Genomic DNA, 24,254 nt, shown 5'->3' on the forward strand with positions numbered 1-24,254 from the left:
CTCCTGGGGCTTTTAGACCAAACTCATTAGACAGGGTGAGACCTCTTTAAATAATACATCTCCACTTACACTCCCACTGTCTCTTCTCTTCTTGCCTTTCACCAACCACCCGTCCTCCCACCCCTCAACCACCCCCACGTTCCTCTTCTCTCTTCCTCCCTTCTCTTTCCTTTTTCTCTGTAACTACTTCTGCCTCTCCTCTCTCTTCCTGTTTCTCTCTTTTTCTCTCTTATTCCACCTTCCTCCCACCTTCTCTGTCTGTGTCTGATTTACTCTCTATTTTTCCCTCACCATTTCTCCCTGGCTCTCTCTCTGTTCTGCTCTCTCTCACACACACACACACACACACACACACCACACACACGCACACACACACACACACACACACACACACACACACCTCCCATCTCAAACCGCTCTTTTATTGGTTTCCATGGTAACTAAGAGCTGGTGCAAGAAAGAAGGAATTCTCCGTGACTGTTGATAGGGTTGTGTGTGTGTGTGTGTGTGTGTGTGTGTGTGTGTGTGTGTGTGTGTGTGTGCATGCAAGAGAGGGAAAGAGACACAGATAGGTAAAATGAGAGAGAGACGTAGCTATTACAGAGTGCCGCCTAGAGGCAGTGTTCACACATACACACACACATATGCACATGAAATACAGTATACCACCCATACTTAGCTACAAAACACACTTGAACGCTCAGTCTTTGAGTATCAAATAATGAATATATATGTTAGATTCACAGAGGTTAACAGCTGGCCATGCTCTCTCTGCATGTGTGTTTGTGTTTGTTGTGGAATGATGTCTGTTCTAATAATGAAGACTGAAATGAAAACAAATTTTTGATTTGAAAGATTATACTATTGATTGGCCAGACTGAAATACTTGTCTGTACTCTGAAATTTCCCTTTTGACCAAGGAGCCAAGAGCTTAGCAGAATGCTTGTGTGTATTATTAGGATTTTTTTTGTTTGCATTATATGTCACAGGAGGTCAGGGAAGGTCCAAAATGCTTTTTTTTTTTTATTTCCACATGCAACACCATAGTCCCGTCTCACAGTGCCATTCTGCTGGTCTGCTGGTTGTTGTACTATCCTTAAAGTTTTCTGTGGGGTTTAAACCTCTGGTAGCACTATAGACCAGTTCTATTATGACATGCGTGCACGCATGCACACATGTGACACATTCCCTACCAATGGTGTCATGTTATTTAGCTGGTCAACAGGAGGTGGTAATGACCCAAGTTATGCTGCAAGGCATCATCAAAGGTAAAGAAGAAGACTGCAAGCTAGTAAAGGAATACCTGATTTAAAACACTTTAGATATTGGCTTTCCAAATATTCTGTTAAGAAGGAAATGCACTTGACACATTTGTTATACCTCAAGGATACACACAGTGTGTTTTGGGGAGTACCACTGAGTGTAAACAACAACTTTTGTTTGTTTACAAGTAATCTCCACAGGGCCCTTTTAATGAAACTCAACACTTCCTTCACAGTTATTTAACATTAAAAGCCTTCCAGTGGCTCAAAGGGCATAATCCTGGTAGGTTTTTTATTTTTATTTTTTAAAGTTTTTTTTTCTAGCTTTTTTGCCTTTATTGACAGGACAGTGAGAGAGAGACAAGAATTATTGGTGAATGAAAACTGTTGCTTAGCTGACTCTGTTGTCTGTTAGAGTACAGGTAATTCCACCTCAGCCTTGTTTATGGTGGCTTGTTCAAGTACACCTGAGGTTTACAAGGTCTTTTGTTGGTGGAGGATACAACATCACAGGCTATATATCACAGGCTATAAGTGGAGAAACGCTTTTCATATTTAAATATGCTCTCTTTTAAAGAGCATATGGTAAAGTAAGTAGTAATAAGGTTTTACAGTATAGCTAAACCTTCAAGGTGAAACCAATGACCAGTAAGCTGGTCTCTGAGGTAGTAAATACTCAGTCTGCTTCTACATATGAATCATCCATCCACACACTTTAAACTGATGGGAACTGATGGGAGTTAGTTGTTGTTACAAATGACAGTCAAGTGTTTGTGTTTTTCAAAAGGCTCCTGGAAGAACTGCTACATAACTTTAGGATAAGTTTAGGACATTTTAGAAATCTTTTCCTGTATCCTGTCTACCACCACCAAAGCCACCACTATGTGTGTAAGAGGAAAAGGAAAATGAGACACAGACAGTGAGAAGTAGGACTACAAAAGTGTTGTGCACATGTGTCTTCTTGTGTATGTGTGTGGATGATCAAAGTGCACGGATGTGTGAGAGAGAGAGTGACTTCCATAGCATTTTCTCTTTTTTTGCATTTTTTGTATGTGTGTGTGACTGATCAAAGCACATGTATGTGAAGGCTTTTGATAAGGCTGACACCTGAGCCTACAGCAGCACCACTGGGGGATTGTGGGTAGATCAAGACAAGACCTCTAGACCTCAGGGTTTCAGTGCAGCAGCACAACAAAAATCAATCCAAAGAATATCAATCGATGTCAGTGAGCAGGATCAGGAGGAGAGGAAAGAAAGAGGGTGATTACTCTGATGCTTTAGAAAACAAGAAGAGAGTAAGGAGGAATAGGAGTGGGGAAGAGGAGGATGAGTGAGTGGGAGTACAGCTGTCTAGCAAAGGAGTAGAAACCAAACCAAGTTTTACTGTGTTTTTCATTCTAGGCATGTAAATCGGTTTTGCTGAACAAGTCTTAACCAAGAATAAAGGCCAAGTCTTAATGTCCACACTCACGCTCTCATAGACTTTGACATGTGTTACAGATAAGTCTGCAAGGGCTCAGGGCTGTCCCACTGTGAAATTGGAAAGTGCTTCAGGGCTCTATGGTGGACCTTTTGAGCCCTTTATGCACAGTTTCCACAAGACTGAAATGCTGAAGACTTTGCTTGAGGGAATTACCCTCAAGGGGATGTCCAAAATGGTCCAGAAAACATAGAATGATCTAATAATAAGAAGCTAATAGCAAGTCAGTTTTATTAAACAACACATAAAATCACCCTCACATGTTAGTGGCCACAAACAAGTCTGTGACCAAGGCAGAATATTAATTTAAAAAATGCTCTCTCATTTCTCATACAGCATTTTCAACCTTTGCACCCTCCTGCTCTCACATTTTCAACATGCACAGAGGTGATGATAATTAAAGTCTGTTAGGGATCACAGCTGATACCGTGGGTGGACACTGGGATGGGGCCACAGAGGTACACACACTAGCAACCAAAACACGACAAGAAGAGTGGAGGCCAGAGGAGGTGAGAGGAGAAGCGATAAGAATGCATCACGAGTGTGTTTGTGTGTGTTGGGGCAGGGGGGTTGACGCTGACAGATGTGCTTGTTGCTGTTGTTTTCTACACACATACACATTCACACACACACACACACACACTTACACTAATTTCATTGACCTCTGCTCTCCTAACCTGCAGTATAAATGTGCACACGCCCACATACTGTTTGCACATCAGGTTTGTATCTCTCTTGGGGGTGCTGAAGATGGATCAAGCTACTGTTAGGTCTGCTTCTCATGGGTCATGCAGCAGTAGTGGGGATTAATCGGCTTTTTGAAATTGCTGTACTCTAATACAGAGGATCCCACACTGTGCTAAAGCTCAGCACTGCATAAATTCATTCACTAAAGTTTTTATCCTGCTGCGTTGCTGTGAAGAGGAAGGACCAAATCTGAAGAGGGTGCAGCAGAAGTGCCATTTCAGTCATAAAAACGTGTGCCATGCTATGTTATAGCATATTTATAGATTGTTCTACAAGGTTTTTAATGTGATATCCACAATCTATCATCAGTCAGAGGCATCGCTTCTGTTTTAAAATAACTTCATTCATATCACATGATGAATATAAGCTTATTTAGATCTCATTTTTAGTGGCTATTATTTGCACACACACATAGGCATGCAACGACAGACATCAAAAGCACTATACTTTAGCATTATATAACAAAGCCTCGGAGCCACAAGGGTCCAGTGATATTTGGGGACAACATGAATTTTCTGCTAAACTAAACAACTTTTGAGCCAAATGCAGTCAGTTGGATTTTTTTGAAAAATACATAAGAATAACAGATTAGAGTAGTGATACGCTCGCCAGCTTTGAGTGCACTGGGCAGTGCTCCCAGCAGCAGGGAAAAAATAAAAAAGATACATGATTAAAATCTGAATGCTTCATTGCAACATGATGTCTCTAAATGGCCGAAGCAATGAAGTGGATGAAACTGTTTGGGAACTGTTACCAGATATTTTGCTCACTATACATTTACCTTAGTTTGGCGGTAGCTACATTATAGTCTGTAAATAATATTCGTCTTTGTTGAACTGAGGGCTGCTTTTTTTTTTTTTTTTTAACACAGCCTTCTGATTTTAGGACAACCCAGCAGGACAAAGATCCTAACATAAAGATACGAGACATAAATATTTTTTATGAGTATTAGTATTTTATACTTTTCAGGAAACCACAGTAAGTGAAGCTGGCTGTAGTGCGGACCTGGCAGAGCATCACCATGGAAGATACCATGTGTATTCTGATTTGTGTTGGCTTTAGATTTAAGTGAGTCACTTATTCATTTATTATAACTTTCCTTAGTTTCACTGACAGCCAGGCTCTTTTTTTTTTTTCGAGGAGTGCAATGATCACACTCATACAGCTGTACGCATTGACACCTGGAGTCTACCCAGTACAATCACAGCCTGATCTGTTTGGCCTTGAGCAGCTCCACTAGAGTGACTGGGGGCTAAGGGCCTTGCTCAGTAATAGTAACAAAGGAAGGGCAAGTGCTGCTCTTTTACTTTCTCCACTCAGATGTAACCCTCCAGTACAGACGTTAAACCAAATGATACATATGATGATTTAATTTAAGCTGCAATTTCCAAATTCACTGTATGTAGCAAACACTCTATAAGGTGGCAGTAGCCATCCAGTTTTTTTATCCATTCAAGCCTGGGGGGGGGGGGGGGTCCCAGCATGCTGTATGCATGGGGTAGAGTAACCCCTAGACACACACTATTATATACATATAGACAAATGTTCATACTATAATTCAAGTCAGTGGACATATAGTCCTTAGGTTTTCAGTTCACCCAAGCTGCACTGTTCAGTGGCTGGCACTAAGGTGCCAATATAAAGTGAGTCCTTTACCTAACTACCTAAACAGGTCAAGGTCTTATCTAGCATCTTATCTAGCATCTACCATAATCTGTATTCCCCTGCAATTCTGACACCTTTACTGTATGTAGATGAAAGCACATTACAGATCTATGATCGCTTGCGGACTGTGTGGAATGGGCACCTGGTTTACCAAGGCAATAGCTTAGTACGCAGCCGGTGACAAGGACTGCCTTTCTAGATGCATTTTGTGAGTGAAGTAGCACTCAAAAGGTACAGATCAGTGTGGGAATGGTCTGAGATCAGTAAGGTCACAAGACAACAGCTTTTAGCTTTAAAAACATTTACCAAGGCTGCAACTGAGGAGCATTATTTGGGCATGTGTTTGCATACTACATAAAGTTACAGCAGGGATCTGACTTTATTGAAGGGTTTGAAAAATTAATTCAGTAGGTGTCATTAATGAACTTATAAGGCAACAAAAATAATGTATTTATTTATTTTATTATAAGACAGTGCCAAGAATAAGTTGCATATTAATGACTTACTAAGACCTTAATAGAAATTAAAAGGAAAATAATTAATATAGGATTGGTATTGGCAGACACACTGTGTTGTGCTCAAGCTCAGCACTGCATAAATTCATTCACTAAAGTTTAGTGAGCCATCTCTTAAATGATGCTGCTAATGACCCCTCACAATCCCAGGTGATTGCGGCACGTCCAGATGCACATTCATATTTGTAAAAATAAATACAAAATAAAAACAGTTTAAAAATGCAGTAACAAAAGTACTTTAGTGACTCGGTAATCATCAGTTTGAGTTCAGATTAAATTGCATAACTTTGAGTGTCCTTTTTCTAGCGTTATACAATTTCCAGATATTGTGGTAATTTACTGCTTTTTCTTTATTTCTCAAAAGCTGATCTTTACTTTGGAAGTAATTCACTCCACACCTCAAAATTATGGTCTATCCCATACTCTTTCTGTCTCTCTCCATATAATATTTTTTAGGGTTAATTAAATTGTCTCTCTTCCCACTGCAAACCGCTTTTGGTACACTGGCACAAACTCACACTTGCTCTTTAAAGGTGAATAATAAAAGGTGAAAAATTTGTGTGAACTTTATTAAGTAGAGATCCACACTTATATCATCCTGCCATTTGCTTCTCTAAATGCATACACATAAAGCAGAGAGGGGCACTTAACTGATCTCAAAGAAGATGCACCTTGGTAAACAGATAAAGTGCCTCTCCAGACTGGTGAGTCTCTTTGATAATAATATGCATGTCTTTAGGCACAGAATGTGTCTGAAGAGAAGTGCAAAAGCCTCTATGAATCCTGCCTTCTCTCTTTGAAAAATACACACTGTACAAAACATGTGAGGAGGTACATGGCTTATACATGGTTTATAGATTTATTAAATATATACATTAAGAACATTTGTTTAAAAAAATCTCTCTGTCTTTCTGTAGCTCCATGTGGAGGACAGTATGGTGGATCTGAAGGAGTTGTTTTGTCTCCAAACTATCCCCTAAACTACACTACAAGACAGACATGCTCCTATTACATCACTGTGTCCCCACAGTTTGGTAAGTACATAAATAGTCACACCATACATGCTTACAGCGTAACTGAAACACCAACACAAAAGATTATTTATTTATTTATTTCTCTGACAGTGTTTTTGTCTTCTGGTCTGTTCATCTTCCTCAGTGGTGTTCGGTCAGTTTGCCGTTTTCCAGACAGCGATGAATGACTCTGTGGAGCTGTTTGATGGAGCCAATGAGAACGCTCGATTGCTTAGCTCCCTGGCTGGGTCACACTCGGGTGAGTCTCTGAATGTGACTGACTCAGTGTTGGACACAGCTGAGGGAATGCTGTTGGGTCATTCTGTCATAAAAGAAACTGTTGTTTGATTGTTTTTTTCACCCATGACTTAACATGCCATTATAGTTTTTGAAAATCTTCCATACAGTTCTAATGTTGTAAAGTTCTGCTGTTTCCTTTTTTTTCTTTTTTTGTGCTCTGAGCACATCTTTGAGAGAAGAAAATAATGAAATTGTCTGTAAGAAAGCAGCTCTTGGGGGCTGTAGAACACAGCACCAGTGGTCGTTATCACAATTTATTTGACAGTGATGTATTTGGTGAAAATCCATTATGGGTTATCTTTACAAGAAGAAATCAGCAGTGGAAAAGCATCTCACTGGGGCCATACAATATACAGTAGCACTTGTACTCCTTAACACAACCCTCCCTGGGATTCCTTATCCTCCAACTTTGAGTCATCCCAACTTAGCAACATTTTGAGTCACCACTTAGTAACACACTCAGTGTAGATGAAGACTGAAAGATTATGCAAAATCAATGTAGATGGCATAGTATGAAGAGTAAAATATGAAGTAATATTGATTAACATAGTTGTTGGCTAAATGTGCTCTCATTGCCTCAGAGTTTCATGTCTCATGTGTGTCATGGCTAGGGGGCATGCTGCAGGGTAATCCTGCTGGAATTGACATTTAGTTTCTTTATGTAGGAATCAGGGCTTTTTAAATATTTTCTCTGTTATGTTTATTCTTGTGCTTGTAGACTAGAGGGAGACACATTACGCTGTTTAATAAAGGACAAGACTTCAACTGCTATCTTTATGATACTTGAGTATGTTTGACGATAAAAACACAAATATAAATAGAGAAAACACAAACAGATATGATAGTTCCCCCAAGCATTTATTTCTATTTTACACAAAGGTTTATATTTTTGCTTTTCTATGCTCTTTTTATATGTTTCTTCACTGAGTGGATCAGTGATCTTATTTCAGTATAATAGTAACTAGGAGGATGTGACAGTTTTTGTTTGGCTAAATGTAGCTGCACATTAGACAGAGTTTTAACTACCATCCATCTAAGTTAGTTCAAAGGAAAGAGGCCAGTTTATATAATGTAGAATGGGTGGCTTATTCCTTAAAGTTAATTTGGGTTTGAAATTCCCCTTTTGGCTAAAACTGGCAGCAAAGAATGAAACACACCAGGCTCCATAAAAATAATGTTATTTGCATCATTACCCAATCACGCACGCATACACACGGGCACACACGCGCGGGCGGACAGATTTGTAGCACATTGTTCCAGCTAACTGACTGATTATCCTGACACACAAACATATCAACACACATACACGCATACCAAACTTGCACATATACACACATCCCGATGCAGCTAATGATGGTTCTAAATGTCAGCCACACCAGGCCATGTTTTTCTCATTTATCACTGTTACTTTGTTTGCCTGTGTCTGTGTGTGCATAGAAATTTCTGTGTATGTGCCTGTGATTCGGTGTTTGTGTTTGTTCATGCATTCTCATCCTTGTGAGGACAACATTTTACTACAAGGCAAAAATGAAGGAGAAATGCTGCTATGCTCTAAGTTATGACTGTGAGCCACACAGGCTGTGTATGTTTCTGTGTGTGTACATGTGTGTTCATATGGAACTTATTTCTGTTATGTTCTGTGTCTCAGTTGTCTGCAGTGAGAACAAACATTGCTGTGTGTTTTCGGGAGAGAAGGTTAAGCATTGACATTCATTTTGAAATTATAACGTGTGTGTGTGTGTGTGTGTGTGTGTGTATGTGTGTGTGTGTGTGTATGTGTGTCCCAGGAGAGACATTGCCATTGGCAACTTCCAATCAGATCATGTTGCGGTTCAATGCTAAGAGTGGCCAGTCAGCTAGAGGCTTTCACTTTGTCTACCAAGGTAACTCTCACTTTGTTTGTCTGTCTCCCTCACATATACATACACCCAAACACAATAAGTTGCATACAATTCAAATTAAACATCAAAGTCTCTACTGGCAACTACAGTTCTCTCCTTGTTGTTCTCATATTATATAAATGCTGTCATCATTGCAGCTGTACCTCGCACCAGTGACAGTCAATGCAGCTCAGTTCCAGAGCCTCGATATGGCAGGCGCATTGGCTCAGAGTTCTCAGCCGGTTCTGTGGTTCGGTTCGAGTGCAGTCCAGGGTATCTGTTGAAAGGATCCAGTGCTATCCGGTGCCAGGCCGTGCCAGGTGCCCTTGCACAATGGAACGCAACAACACCAACCTGTATAGGTAAGGTTGAAATCTACAGAGAATGTAAACAGGAAATATAAGCAGCTCCAAACAAGTAATCATTCCTTTGGCTCTCTGTGAATCATACAGTGCTGCAAGAGTTGGGATTTTGACATTAATTCTAACTAAACGAAATGTATGCCTGCGTGAAAGCTCTCTCTGCTGAGAACAAGCCTTTTGCAAACAGCTTCAACTGTCACCTCAGTTTATATCATAAATAATGTTTGTTATTGTATTTTCCCTCTCTGGCTCCCTGTAGTGGTAATTTGAACACCATATTGTCCCTGGGTATGCACTGCTATATGCCAACAATCTGTCCTATCTGTTAGCTATTTAGTTAATAAACTTTGCCAAGAAATCCATATTTTATGTCTTCATTCTAGTCCCCTGCAGTGGCAATTTGACCGAACGTCGTGGTACAATACTGTCTCCTGGCTATCCTGAACCCTACCCAAACAGTCTCAACTGTCTGTGGAGGATCCATGTCAGTGAAGGGGCGGGGATACAGGTATAAATAAGTATACACTTGCATATAAATGTATAATGCACTGTATATACACTAACTATGGAGGATGCGCGTAAACTCTGAGGTTATGTCCATTTATTCTCATTGTTTGCTATTTAGATCCAAGTGGTGACGTTTGCTACTGAGCACAACTGGGACTCTCTGGAGATCTACGATGGAGGAGACATGACAGCTCCTAAATTAGGGTCATTTTCTGGTATGACAATATGCTCTCTCACACACACACATGCACACACATTCCACCACCCCCCGAAACTCATGTACAAACACCCATGCACACAAACACTCTAGAGATCTATGATGGATGAGATATGACAGCTTCTAAACTATAGACACACACACACACACACACACATACAGATTGACAGACACATACACGCACATGCACATACACACAAACACGGACACACAACCTATGATGAATTAGATATGACAGGTCTTAAACTATAGATACGCACACATAGAGCAGACACTAGAGATCTATGATGGATGAGTTGTAATACCAAAAAATATGATATATATCTTAAAATGTTTTTTTAAGACAGAATTCTATCACTTTGTAGGCAGTTAGTGAGAGGAGGAGAAGAAAGCAGGATGGGAGGGAGGGAAAGAGTTACACTGTAAGGTTGAGTGAAGGATAGAAGAAAAAGAGAGAGAACGAGGGAGTGAAAGAAGACAGGGAGAGGGATAAAGAATGATCTAACCTTTTACAATTTCCCAGCGGAGTTTCCCCTGTGACCTGCCCCAAGCACATACCTGTCACACACCTATCACACATAAAACATGCTGCCCATAGGGCCACATGCACATGCCGCCCACGCACGCGCACACACACACACACACAAATGACTGTGCCCTTCTCAAGAAGGCACACAGGGGAGCTGCCCACTATAACCACAGTGATCTGGTGTTGGCCACTGAGCAGCTTCACTGGGGCAGGTGAGGGTTGCTTCACATAAGGACACTAAAATGCTAGCTGTCCATGGAGGGTGATGGGTCATTCACCTTCTCTACACATAATTTCCCAGCTGGTACTGGGATTTAAACAAGACTTATGGTCAGAATCTTGCCAGCTGAGAAAGTGTCACCATCTATTTTTAACATAATTTCTTCCTTAATGCCCAGTGTTGTGTTACCTAAACTTTGATGCTATTTTTGTATATCTCCCTTTGTGTTTTTATCTAGTGAGCACTTTGTCATAAGCAGTTTGTCTATACCCAAAAACTGTGAATTAGACAAGAAAAAACTTGGTTTTACTGTATCTTTATTTTGTCTTTTACAGGAACTACAGCTCCTGCCCTCCTCAACTCGACATCAAATCAGCTTCTTCTGCACTTTCAGAGTGACATCAGTGTGGTGGCAGCAGGCTTTCACCTAGAATACAAGAGTAAGTTACAGCTTTTAACAGACAGACAGACAGATAGATAGATAGATAGATAGATAGATAGATAGATAGATAGATAGATAGATAGATAAAGAAAGGCAAAAGATGAGGAGTGAATATTGAAACCAAAAATACACACAAACACAGATAGATACACACATACACTGAAGCATACACATGCACTGTTGCAGCCAAAACTTCAACATCAAATAACAAGAGCCAGTGACCTGAACTGGTACCGCCTGAGAGCATACACACATACTTAGGCCAACGCTGGAGCACGCACACACACAATACACACCTAGAGGGACATAGCCTGAAACACGTAGAGAGACACGTACTTACACATAGTGCTTTTGCTTGTGTGATACATGCACAGAAATCCAAAAGAAAGGCACATACACACAAATATGTTGTAAAAAGACAAAAGTATGGACATGGATATTAACATCATGCATTTACACACATACACACCTGTCAGGGCATGGTTGTGCTTTTCAGTCCTTTGTAGTTGTTTTAGCTTAGAATCATTTCTAGATCAATGAACCTGTCCCCTTTTGTGAGTAAGTGTGAGAGTTTTAGTGTGTGTGTGTGTGTGGGCACACACTTTTATATGTGTGTGTTTCTGTGTGTGCGTCTAGGTGAATGCACACATTTGTGACTCAATGGTTTGTATTTTTGTTGGCTCTGTGTGTCATCATGCCATCGCTAGTAGTGAAAACCTGGAAGAAGGGTCACTTTAGGTCACAGTATATTGTGTCTGTGTCTGTATTTTTGCTTCAGTGTATTTTTTAACTGTGGTTACACTCATCTTTTCAACAAGGCTTTTATTAGCAGATGCACCACATATTGAGCTGAGAGCCGTGCAGCAGGTAGTGGGATTTTTTGGTCTTCTCTTTTTTTATCAAGCCTCCTAGTTTTGTATGGAGAGAGGATTTTTGGTCAGACCGTGGCAGGATTAGAGGAGCCCCGACTAGAGACCCAAGTCAGGCAGGGGTCAAATTATATTCAGTCTAATCAGGTTAGGTGGGGTCTATTACTGTGGTACAACATAATCAAACCAGGAGAAAAGTTAAGGGGCAAGAAAATCAACATGTATTGCTTCTCTTTTTGACTATTGGTGTTCCATGGTGCATCATGCTTTCGCCAGTGTTTGAGTTCCTCCTGGTTGGCTGCATTCTGGATTTGGTCCTTTGGTGTTTTCAGACGCAGATCAGACTTTCTCAGGATCCCTTTCAGATCTTTTTTATTTATTTATTTTATAATTCATGTACATGGATTTCTGGATAGATTTTCCATGCATCTGTTTCAGACCAGGTCCAGAATACCAACATCTGATCATCGGTTTGGATTCAAAATTTAAGATGGTACCAAGTAGACATGTCAGTTTATCTGATTACATGATGTGGGCCACAGTGAAAAAACAAACATAACCCCAGTCTGTACACTTTTTGTGTGTGTAGTAGTTCAGCCTTGATGATTGTGACCTCTGCCTTTTCACACTGAGAGAACAAGCTGTAAAGCGGCACAGGGAAGGGTAGAAAGGGAAAGAGAGGTGGACAGAAAGGGATGGATATGCATTAGAAGGCTATGCGAGGTTGCAAGGTTATGTAAGAGATCCTCTATATATCACATATTCAACAGGTGGACAACAACAATTTAATACATACCCAACCCTTCACAACATTTCAGTGCAACCTTACCCACACTGCTTGTGAGTGACACATGTCCGATCAAGCTGCAGGTTGAAAAAGTGAAATGTCAGGATCAAAACTATCCATGTAAAAAGTGATTAATGGTGCGAATGTGAATTAAAGATGAGTAGCCTTGGAAAAAGGCATTCATTCAATGAGAGATGCTCAACAGTAGTGTGTATAATTTTCAGAGAGACATTAGGCCTTTGTGGCAAATTTGGGCCAACAAGACTGAGCAGTAGTGAGCTTTTTCAGCTATGAATACAGTAAGAAGAACAGGAAAGTCTATCACACTTGGCCTTTTCGAGTACACCTGCATGGCTATTACACCTTTTGTGCTCAAGTTCAAGGACTTGGTTACACAACAAAGGTGTCACTTCTACAATTAATACAGAAATATGTTTTGAGTGCACCATTCTGGAGTTTTTAGCACTTTATATTATAAAGAATAATCATCTGTTCTCCTGATGTTTCTGGCATTGTGTGTAACTCAGTGTCTGCTATTATGTGGGAAAACCAACACAATAACCATGGTATTAGCCAGCAAGCAGGCTATTTGCTGTTATCATGGAAACCAAGTCCAAGTAAAGCATGCTGGGCATTGAAGATTTTCCAAAATCCCCTTCAAAATATATATCATATATTACACCACCACAAGAGCTCTTGCAGTTCTCAGATGGTAGTTTTGCTTATCTCACAATGAGTGCCAACACTTTAATCTCAGGCAGAATGTGTTCCAAGTTTGCCTGAGAGGTTCTTTACAGGAGGCCTAACCACAAAGTAAGCTTTCAACTTTTTTCATTAAACACCAAGTTTTGCAGAGATCAGGCAAGCTTACCTGTTGAATAGGAGATAAGAAACAAGAAAACAAAATTATTAATTGCCCTCTGTTGAGTGTATTTTCTGATCCTCCTTTTGAAAAAAATAAGAAAAATACAACTAATGTTATTAAAAAACTAATGGTGCATTTAAACAGTTTTGTCTTGTTAATGATTTTCACTTGACTTTAAATCCACAGTGAATAATCTTCCACTCAGAAACTATTTCTAGAACTGTTTCTGATGTAAAACATGTTCACTGATCTCTCACTGCTCTGTCTTCTGTTTCCCACTAGGTTTCCCTGTAGAACCAAGAAAAACAATCCCTCATAGTTAAAAATAGTGTGTCATCTTCATATGTTTTTGTATATTTCACCAGCTGCCAGATTTAGTCACATATCAAGATTACCCAGCGTTTAGCCATTGTGCTGCTAAAGGCTCTCCACGTCAGTTTTGCAGTAATGTAGTAGCTTGTTGAAATCATCTGCAGGGGACACGTGAATGATTTTGGTGATGATGGTTCTCATCATTTTAAGCTGACTAAAGGACCTTTCTTTTAAAGGGCAGACTGAGACATCACTCTCCCTTGTCCGTCCTCAAATAAACTGAAACAGAAGTATAGTAAATCCAGTCAGTTAGACTGAAATGCTGACACTGTCTAGTTGTAGTCTAGTGGCCCTAGTGGGGTGGTTTGTGGTACTGTCAGCATTTTACAGAGCATCACTGCTCTCTCATAACCAAGGAAAAGAGGGAGCAGTTTGCTAGCATGAGAGGAAAGAGGAAGAGAGAGAGAGAGAGAGAGAGAGTGAGAGATGGTCAGCCAAATGGAATAGTTTCATTGATCAGTTGTCATGACAGCCTGCTGATGCTCTGCCTAATAATACATGGTGTGTGCATGCGTGTGTCTCTCCAAGTTACAGTCTCATGCAGCTTTTTCACTTATGCTCCATCTAAAAAAAGTCCTTCTCCTCACCTCCCCTCTGCAAGCACACACTCATGTAACAGTCACTCATGCACACACACTCACACACTCGTGAAATGTCATGCGCCTGGATGTATGTTTGTGTGTGTGTGTGTGTGTGTTTGTGAGCTCAGTGGGATCACATCATTTTGCTTGTAGGAAGGTAGATAATGAACCAACAAGACACACACACACACACACACACACACACACACACACACAAACATTCAATCCTCTCCCTCTCTCTCTCTCCCTCTTCTTTCACTTTCTATCCCTCTTCCACCCCTGTGTTGCCATGGTAACCGCTCTAGGGCAGTCTCCTGCGGAAGTTTCCAAGTGAAACACACAAGCAGACACACACACACACACATTCACATTCACGAACACACAGAAACACCCCCACTGATACTATTTGATAAAGGGCTAACTGCCGTCAGACTTATTAAAGATGTGTTTAACCTTTGTTGTGTTGGGAATACAAACGAAAGTCATTATTTCACTTTCACATAATTTTAAGCATCTTTCAGCAGCGCCTGTCACCGCTGACGATGTGCACACTTTTTTATTGTGTTATCTGTGAATTCATTAATGACCTCTTGTGTATAACCAAAAAGACATCCTGAACATTTGAATTAATGAATCTAATATTGTAATTTTCTCTTATGTGTTAAAAAAAACTTTTTCTCCAGTTTACTAGGGGTGTAACAATATTGATCTACGTCAATACATTGATGCAGTGATCAACAATTGTATAACATCGATCCAAAATGAAAACATCGATCAGACATCGTCCATATTGTAACATCCTTCGCCAAGCAAGCATGGAGATGTTAGCTGGTTTCATCACAACTTTTATAAAGCACGATAACACAGGCTTCTGTGGGCTATTGTGTAGGCAACGCTGATTAAAATAGCAAATCCCCAAACTTTTTCTCTGAGCTATCCACCACCTACATTAACTCACTATCAGCCCCTTTATCTGTGGAAATCCTGTCTCTACACCCGGCTCCCAGCCAATCACAGGTATCTGACATGGCAGACAGGTTCCACATCTGAGCTGGCAACATGCTCATTAACCCTGGAATAACAGTACTTCATCTTAACAGTCTGAATAGCGTTTCTTCACCAAACCAACACTAACATAACGTATAACATCACATTTTAATTGCTTTTTGTGATTCGATATGAATGGAAGTGATCGTGTTAAATTAGCTAATTATATTGTTTCATATTGATCGCTGGCTCCTGAACTGAATTGAGTTGAAATTGTATCATAGGAGGCTTTGTGATATCGGCAAACATCAAACCATTGTCCAGTGAATTGATATAATATCGTATTGTGATGAAACTTGTGATTTACACCCCCACAATTTACTTTATACTTTATCATCCACTAGGAAACAACTATTTGGTATTGGGTAAGATTAGAAAGACAATGGTAGAGTTTTTCTTGGCCGTAGTATTGATGTAAAGTAGAGAACAGAAGAGGCAAATTCTGCTGTTGTTGCAGTGTAGAATAAAATGTATGGAGGAAATGTCTAGAACTCAGAGAAGTAACAATCAGGGCACATGTACTGTATTTTATTGTCCATATCATCATCATATCACATGTTCAGGACAAATGACTTCAGCCATAGGCTAAGCAATGTGTACATAGAAAACTTAATGATAAAATAAGTAGTTGTAATTAAGTAGTTAATTTTGTTTTTGTTCTTTTTTGCAGCTGTTGGTCTTACCACCTGTCCAGAGCCAATGATCCCAGCCAATGGCATTAAAACTGGAGACAGATATATGGTCAATGAGGTGGTGGCATTCACCTGTGAGCCTGGATACACGTTACAGGTAATTAATCAATTTTTAACTATGTCACGTAGTGTTTGCTCATGGTAAACACTGGTTTTTACATTTTGGCTGGTATGAGAAAATAATTCTCAAATGTTGTTATTATTGCATTAGAAGCAGATTAGATATTGAAAAACTTGTGTACAGACTCTAACTGCTATCTGTAACAGTTAGTAAGCATGCAATAAAATGAAATGGGTGCATTTTTGATAAAATTAAAAATGCACCCATTTTTAATTATTGCCATGCTCTGAGATGAAATAGAAATCCGATTCCCAGCCTTACAAATATACCGAGACTGTACATTTTTCTCCACTTGTTTCTGTCATTAAAATTGAACCTAAGAAACTGTATTAACACTTTCAGGGCCACTCTCACATCTCCTGCATGCCTGGTACTGTGCGCCGATGGAACTACCCACCTCCTCTTTGCATAGGTAACACACACTCACAACAACAGACACTGCACTGCTGGATAAATTATATAGTGAATGGTTGATCCAGTGGGGGGAAAAAAATCCTGCAGGTGTGAGGTTGGCTTTTAGGCCTGCACAGCACAGTGACAGAGGGAGGTTTATGATCACATGTTCCTAAAGTTTTTTGGATGGGTGTTATTACTTATTTTTACATTTTGAGCATATTTTAAGGGTAATTTCAAAAGCAGTATATTCAAGCCATCGATTACCTGTCCGTGTATGGAATTCTTCAGTTGCAAAGGTTAGTTAAAATGGACATTCAAGTCAGTAAAGTACAATTTGTCCAATATTAAGACTTGACTTGACATGACTCGGTATCCACTCACAGTAATACACTACAGGAATGTTAATGGAATTTTAATCCTAAATCAAAATAAAAAATAAAAATTGACTGAATGAGAAAGTGTAGTTCTTAACTATGACTCAGTTGGTATATTTAATGTTACCAGCTTGAAATCGGATTTGTGGAAGTAAGCAACTTCTTCAGTGACATAGGGTCAGCGATCTATAAAATCAATATGGCCGCTGGGTACAAACAGAATTTTGTACCTTGTGCTGAGAGCCAAGGCTTCCTAACTTCTGCAATAGTGTTAAGGAACCTTGATTACATTGATGTCTGTGTTTAGGCCTGAATAATTCAGTCCTGGGTGAAAACTTGTAGAAGGTCTAGGAAGCCAATTCCAGTTAAACTCAACCTTGATGTGTCAGGACAAACTAAAACTCAACCCTGCCACAGGCTCCCTTCACTGTGTGTCACTCTGACAGTAGAGTATAGAATTATAGACAATAGAAAAGGGCAGCATAATAGAGTGACATATAGTTATGAAACATGTCTGTCACCATGGGTTCTATAGGATTTACAATAACCCAACATTCACTAAGTTGCTTTTTTCTATTTTAATGATCCCAAAGCATCTATTAATAATATGAGGGGTTATTGATAACTTTGTGGCCCTAAGTAGAAACAGATCTTGTTACAGGCATGTGCAGTTCAGCTCTTTGAGTGAGTATGCAGAAAGTTAGATTAATAACTTTTTTGGTATGTCTCTTTCTGGTCAATTTCAAGTCACCTGCCCTATTCACCTCATTTGTCACCCTCCTACTACTACCCCTTCCCCAAGATGAAGAAGGAGCTCAGTAGTGAAGGTGACGTCTGTGGATCATTGTCTCAGACAATGCTGATTTGCAATTTTCAGTTACCGGAAACAGAAATATCAGAAAGGTTATTAAACTTAAACCCTTAAACCTTAAACCCTCTGCATAATTACTCAAGGGTTTGAACTGCATGTGCATGTAAGAGCTGTTTAACTCATGTCCTTCTACTTTAGGCCACAAAATTATCAATCACCCCTCTGAGTATATTAGACATCACATAGCCAAATATTAGCAATTATCAAATCCATAACCCATCATTTTATTTTCAAAATAATATAATATTTGAAAATAATTTCAGTGATACTTATTTATTGAAACAAATGACCCTGCTCCCCTGAAAAGTGGCTCACACCCCTTCTGTTGCTGCTTGTGTCTGTATTTTCTACCATTTTTGACTTTTTTCGCTGTGACGTTGCTTTCTTTCTGTTGAGGATAAAGTGATGATCTCTGCTGCACATGGCTCATGTGTTGCATGTTTTAACAATGTGTTTGCTATGCTTATGTTGACAGCGCGTTGCGGTGGGGTGTTGTCTGAGATGAGTGGCGTCATCCTTAGTCCAGGTTTCCCTGGCAACTACCCCGGCAACCTGGACTGCACCTGGCAAATCACCCTGCCAACTGGATATGGTAAGTATTATGGGGTGTCAGAGTACTGTCACTTTCAGCGCATCTATTGGTGTATTCAGGAAACACAGACACTTTTTTAGTGCAAAATCTGCAGTGGCAACACATGGTTTAGTGAAAGCTTTACCACATGTTTCATTGGAGGCTGACACATGGTGCATGCTGTTTGATGACTACACTAAATGATGTTTTGAATAGGACACAGGTCATATTCAACCTCATGTGTTATTTATTGCTATTTTTTAGGTATGATATGATGTGATTTTTATTTTCAGAAATGATAAGTATACTCTAGATTCAAGAGTGTTATTGTCATTGTCTTAAGAATTGACAATTAAAGTACCAAATAAAAATAGATATTACAGTGTGGGATAGTATAAATTTAATACACTTGGTCTGTGTGCTTACAACATGTTTCTTTGTTGTATACTAGGAGCCCATATTCAGTTCCAAAACTTCTCCTCTGAAGACAACCATGACTTCCTAGAGGTCAGGGCTGGACCACAACACAGCTCTGCTCTTATTGGACAGTTTACTGGCTCACAGATCCCACCCCCTCTACTGAGCACTACCCACCTGACGATCATCCACTTCTACAGTGACCACTCAGAGAACAGGCCAGGATTCAGACTGACCTATCAGGGTGAGTTCACGTGTGATTTTTTTGACTAATTAAGATTTGTTATAAGATGATGATGCAGACACTAAAGGCCACAAACCCTGAGGTATTACTGCAGGCACTTCCAGTTGAAAGCAGCCCCTCAACTAGACACTGAGAGAACACACCTGCATTCAAATTGAGCCTCCTGTTTAGTTTCTCCATATCTGGAGTAGGGAATACAAGCTGGTTGTGTGAAAATGATTAAGTTAAAAAAAAAAAAAATGAAATGAACGGTCCTCTCAAATGTTCTTAATAAATTAATATCCAAACCTGGTGGCCAAATTACAAAGCCGTCCCAACTCCAAGAAATGAAGGGTGGGATGAAAAAACATATTGCTGTGAGGTTTTGAGCTTTGATCTGTGCATGAGTCATGCTAAAGACTTGGGGAAAAAAAAAAAGCTTATGGCTTTTGTCTTATCATTAAAAGAAATGAATTGTTAGTAAGCCCCTGTGAGAGACTGGCATCTTGTCCAGCAGACTTTACTTGTAGCCCTAAGTGCTTCACTTCAAAGAACCAAGAGATGCATTGTGGGCCTATACACCAGCATAACTAGAACAAGGCTCACTAACTTACATATAAGCTAACACACATTCACATGCACATAATAATTTCCCCCTTTTATCCCAATTAGCAATAGCCAAGTCCCCAAACACCACAGTCCTTGTCACTGCTAACTCCCACTGCTGGCACTGTTGTGGAGGAGGGTGTGAACATGCTTGATGTTTTTTTTTTTCACCTACCAGCAAAGATTTTTGGCGGGAGAATGCAATACACGCATAGCTTCACGATACTACCCTCGGTTGTGTTGAATGAACACAATTGGCAGCACTCCAACCTGGGTGCGCGCTTTCACCTCTGCATCATTTGACAATACAAGCTAAAGTTCTGTACTCAAGGCCTTGGAGGTTTAGGGTTCAACAGGCTGAATAGTCATGTTCACTGGATGCCAAAAAATCTGTATGAATACAATGGAAAAGTACCCACACACTGACGTTTCCAGCCAAATGTCGCTAATAAAAACTTCTGTTTCCAGTTTTAGTGTTTGGCACTCTTGACATAACAGTGCCTAAAATTGCACCTCTACTCAGAGACTTTAAACATTGTTCCTGGAATCTGTTGAAGCCAACTGCTTAGCTGTAGTTTCATTGCTGCAAGTCCTTCCACTACCACTTGAGGAACTTTGGCTCACTTTTTCCATCTTCTCTCTACTTCCTCTTTCAGGTTATTTCTGTGTCCCATCATAGTCCTTCCCCTAGATGCTGCATTCACAAGGGACCCTACACATCTGCTGTCACTTGCTTTTCTGTTGCCTCTTCAATTCTACTATGTCCACTTGGTTCTGTCAATGTTTGTTTATCTGTCGGGATCTAAAAGTCCCACGGGATCTCAGTCCTGACGTTCTTAAACATCTATTGTGGCATCTCCCATCTGGATTTGGGATAGTCTAACACATACTTGGCAGCATCACAGGTGTTCCTTTACACATCCTGTGTCTTGATTGTGTTGTATGCAGTTCCCCTCTACATCCTAGATCCTGCTACTGTCAGCAAGGACTGTCTATAAGGCCTCTTTTTTCAATCTGCATCTTAGGTCCTGTCTTCTGCTGTAGACCCTGTTTGTACTGACTTGGTGCAGAGTGCTTGTTCTTGTATTCTGAGGTGCTGCCCTTCTTTCTAGCTTTGTGCAGAAACTCATATTCTAACGTTGGTATCAATGGCACATTTAGTGGAGGGCCCCAGCTCACCACAGCTCTCATACAGAGTGAGATGTGCTCTAAATAGACCTGAGATCCTGATATTTCCCCAAGCAAGTTTTGACATGCTATGCATGCATGTGCCAGAGACTTGTGTAGGAGGAAATTAGATCTATTGATGTTGCTGCACTTACTGCTGGTAACCTCTGTTGGTCATAGATTTTTTTAATGCCCCTTCAGGTCCATTAGCTGTAGACAGGAAAAATGGTTTAAATACAATGAACCGCATTTGTCGTTTGTATCACATTTTGGATCTTGGGAGGCAGGCATAAAAGGCTACTTTGTAAGGCTTACATTACATTACATTGTACTTTATCTGAGCATAATTGTATTCCTGCTTATGTAGTGTGACAAAGAACAGGTTATGTTATTTCGATAATGCCCAAAAATCAGGTAAATCTGAAATTAAACAAATGAAACTGTTTAAACTGGCAATCATTTCTCCCTATCTCTCTCTTTAGCCTATCAACTGCAAAACTGCCAGGACCCCTTTCCTTTCCCCAATGGTGACATTATCAACAGTGACTACAGCGCTGGCCAATCAGTGACTTTTCAGTGCTACCCTGGTTATGTTCTGATCGGACACCCAGTACTAACGTGCCTCCATGGGACCAACCGAAAGTGGAACCATCCATTTCCACGCTGTGAGGGTAAGAGCAGCCACTGACTTTTTGATGTGATGGTACTTAACAAAATGTTCATCTCTGTTGATTGGTTTAAAAGCCTGTACAGTTCTCAACATTAAGATGTAATAAAAAACAATGTACACATCACTTAATAGCCAGTTTATTTTTTATTATTACAACCATCTTTACCAGAGCAACAGTCCTCACAGACAAATTGTAGTAGATATTTTGAAAATATTGTTATCCTGATTGAATTTGAGTAAATTTAATTTAATCTATTCCCACTATCACAAACCAGCACTTAAGGCAAATAAGTTGAAGGTAAATTTACCCTTGTCACTTGGATCATTTACTGTATACATCAATACCAAAGTCATAGCTCTCACTACTACTACCACCACTACTACTACTATCATTGCCTCTGCTTCTACTACTACCAACAGTGATGATAATAATTATATTCCTTGCCCTCTACAGTTCAGCACTCATTCTTGTCTCCTTACCCTGCCAGGTCTTGCATGTTAGAAGAAAGTGACAAATTTGCAAATAGATAATTTCATAACTCTGCTTTTTATAGCTCCTTGCGGCTACAATGTCACAGCTGAAAATGGGACCATCTATTCACCTCAGTATCCCAATGAATACCCAAACTCCCAAGACTGTATCTGGCTCATCACTGTTCCCCACGGACATGGAGTTTATATCAACTTTACTTTATTGCAGACTGAGCCTGTCACTGATTACATTGCTGTGTGGTAAGTCTGGATATACTCCCACTTGAATGTACATGTACATTCAACACACACACACACACTTTCACGTACACACAAATGCATAAGCTTCTTTTCAATGTTTCCCTTTATCCTGGGACTGATTGCATCACTGACAGGTAAGTCCTGAATGCACTTATACCCTGTCTCCTCTCTGCAAACTAATAAGAAGGTGGTGAAGTTGTATAAACTTTTACTTTTATTTTTTATTCATCTTTGCCTGTGTCCCTCACACACGCATACAGACCCTCTCTCAAACAGATATCTCCAGTATTGGTTGCATTTTTATTCATTATATCATTTACTTTATACAGAAACAGTTTTGACTGTACAAAGGTAATATGTGTTAGTCGATATGTTTCAGTTGTTTATGACTTTATCACATAGAGAGATCCACAAAAACTCTTACAGATCTGTGTGTGGCATGGTTGATACACAGGAATCACAGCTCCTGATACATACACACATATGTACTCTCAGCTATGCATACACAGACTCTCCTGCAGTAATAATGGGATTCAGTGTGGAGGTAAAATTGTAATACTGGGGGTGTGAGAGTAATGCATTTACAATGGGACCACTGACCAATTCAATCTAATGCAGTACCATGGCCATGTGCAGGCCTGGCGAGGGCTCGGGAACTCTGGCAGTAATGATGAGATTCAGTGGGGAGTGGGAAATGTAATGAAAGGAGTGGTGGAACTGGGTTCACAAATCCAACGGGACTTGGCTGGGTCTGACAAGTTTGGGTCAGTCCAAGAGAAATCCCTCGCTTAATAGCTTCAGTTTGCATCATGTTTGCAGACAAAAACAACATTACAGTGAATTCATAAGGAAGAAAATAAAATCAAGTAGTTTTTGGGTCGTGGCATCATTTGGTACGAGTTTGGTTTGGTAAAGAAATATTTGCTGTTTGTGTGAAGTCAGGCTTTAATTTTCAGGCTCAAGAGTCAAGCTCTAGGGAGTGAGCAGCTGAAATGCAGGCAGTGGGAAAGTAATACATTCACAGTCTGTGACTACTCGCTTTCAATCTCGCCAGCTACCAGAGCTGTGGATATAGCCATGGAGAGGTGCAGCATTGAAGTTGTTTTGCAGTTGCAAATTGATTTCTGTGATTCATGTGTTTTTGGCACATTTCTTGGTGAACAAAATTCTAAAGTCACATTTATAGATTATAGGGTACCAAAAGACATCTGTAATGTGAGATTAGAACATACATAATGGACTGTTGTACCCCTTAATCTAGCTGTATCTCAAACATATGAATATATTTGGAAGTGACAGGGGGCTGACTCTGAAGAGAGGAGTCCTTTTCTCAGACCCAGTGGGATACCATCTACCTTCCAGGGCCTTTGACGGATTTAGAGTGAATTATCCAAAGGTCTACTGCACAGGCATTAGAGTCAGGTAAATAGTATACAGCTCACACCCACATCAGTACTCTGTGTTTTCAAAGTTTGAATAATCATTAAAGATAAAGTTTCTTGGTGTGATTTAATTAAATCATCTGAAGATGACAATACTATAGATTTTACTGGCATTAATACATGAATACTTCAAACACTTCAACCTCTAAAATATCTCTTTATTTTTTTTTTACCACAGACAGCTGTACTGTAGATGTACATCACAGTGATTTCAGCACAGGTGGAACATCCATAATTGCCTTCCAGTTGTTGTCAGTCAGATCAAAGGTTATTGCATCAGAGACTCTGGCCACCTTTCATTTTGACAGAGAT

The 24,254-nt window shown here is 39.9% G+C and overlaps 1 protein-coding gene across 1 annotated transcript in view; it reads left to right on the forward strand.

Moving 5' to 3' along the window:
- LOC108877732 (CUB and sushi domain-containing protein 1) overlaps positions 1–24,254 on the forward strand; it is a 364,150-nt gene that overhangs the window by 284,094 nt on the left and 55,802 nt on the right. Inside the window, exons 33-45 of the mRNA XM_051077721.1 lie at positions 6,587–6,703; positions 6,828–6,941; positions 8,770–8,865; positions 9,021–9,224; positions 9,608–9,732; positions 9,850–9,946; positions 11,033–11,137; positions 16,331–16,449; positions 16,816–16,885; positions 18,590–18,706; positions 19,137–19,346; positions 21,581–21,769; positions 22,323–22,500. Of these exons, the coding sequence (XP_050933678.1) occupies positions 6,587–6,703; positions 6,828–6,941; positions 8,770–8,865; positions 9,021–9,224; positions 9,608–9,732; positions 9,850–9,946; positions 11,033–11,137; positions 16,331–16,449; positions 16,816–16,885; positions 18,590–18,706; positions 19,137–19,346; positions 21,581–21,769; positions 22,323–22,500 (1,741 nt within the window). The remainder of the gene's footprint in view (positions 1–6,586; positions 6,704–6,827; positions 6,942–8,769; positions 8,866–9,020; positions 9,225–9,607; positions 9,733–9,849; positions 9,947–11,032; positions 11,138–16,330; positions 16,450–16,815; positions 16,886–18,589; positions 18,707–19,136; positions 19,347–21,580; positions 21,770–22,322; positions 22,501–24,254) is intronic.

This window comes from Lates calcarifer, linkage group LG2 (genome assembly GCF_001640805.2).
Source record: "Lates calcarifer isolate ASB-BC8 linkage group LG2, TLL_Latcal_v3, whole genome shotgun sequence".
Lineage (NCBI taxonomy): Eukaryota > Metazoa > Chordata > Actinopteri > Centropomidae > Lates > Lates calcarifer.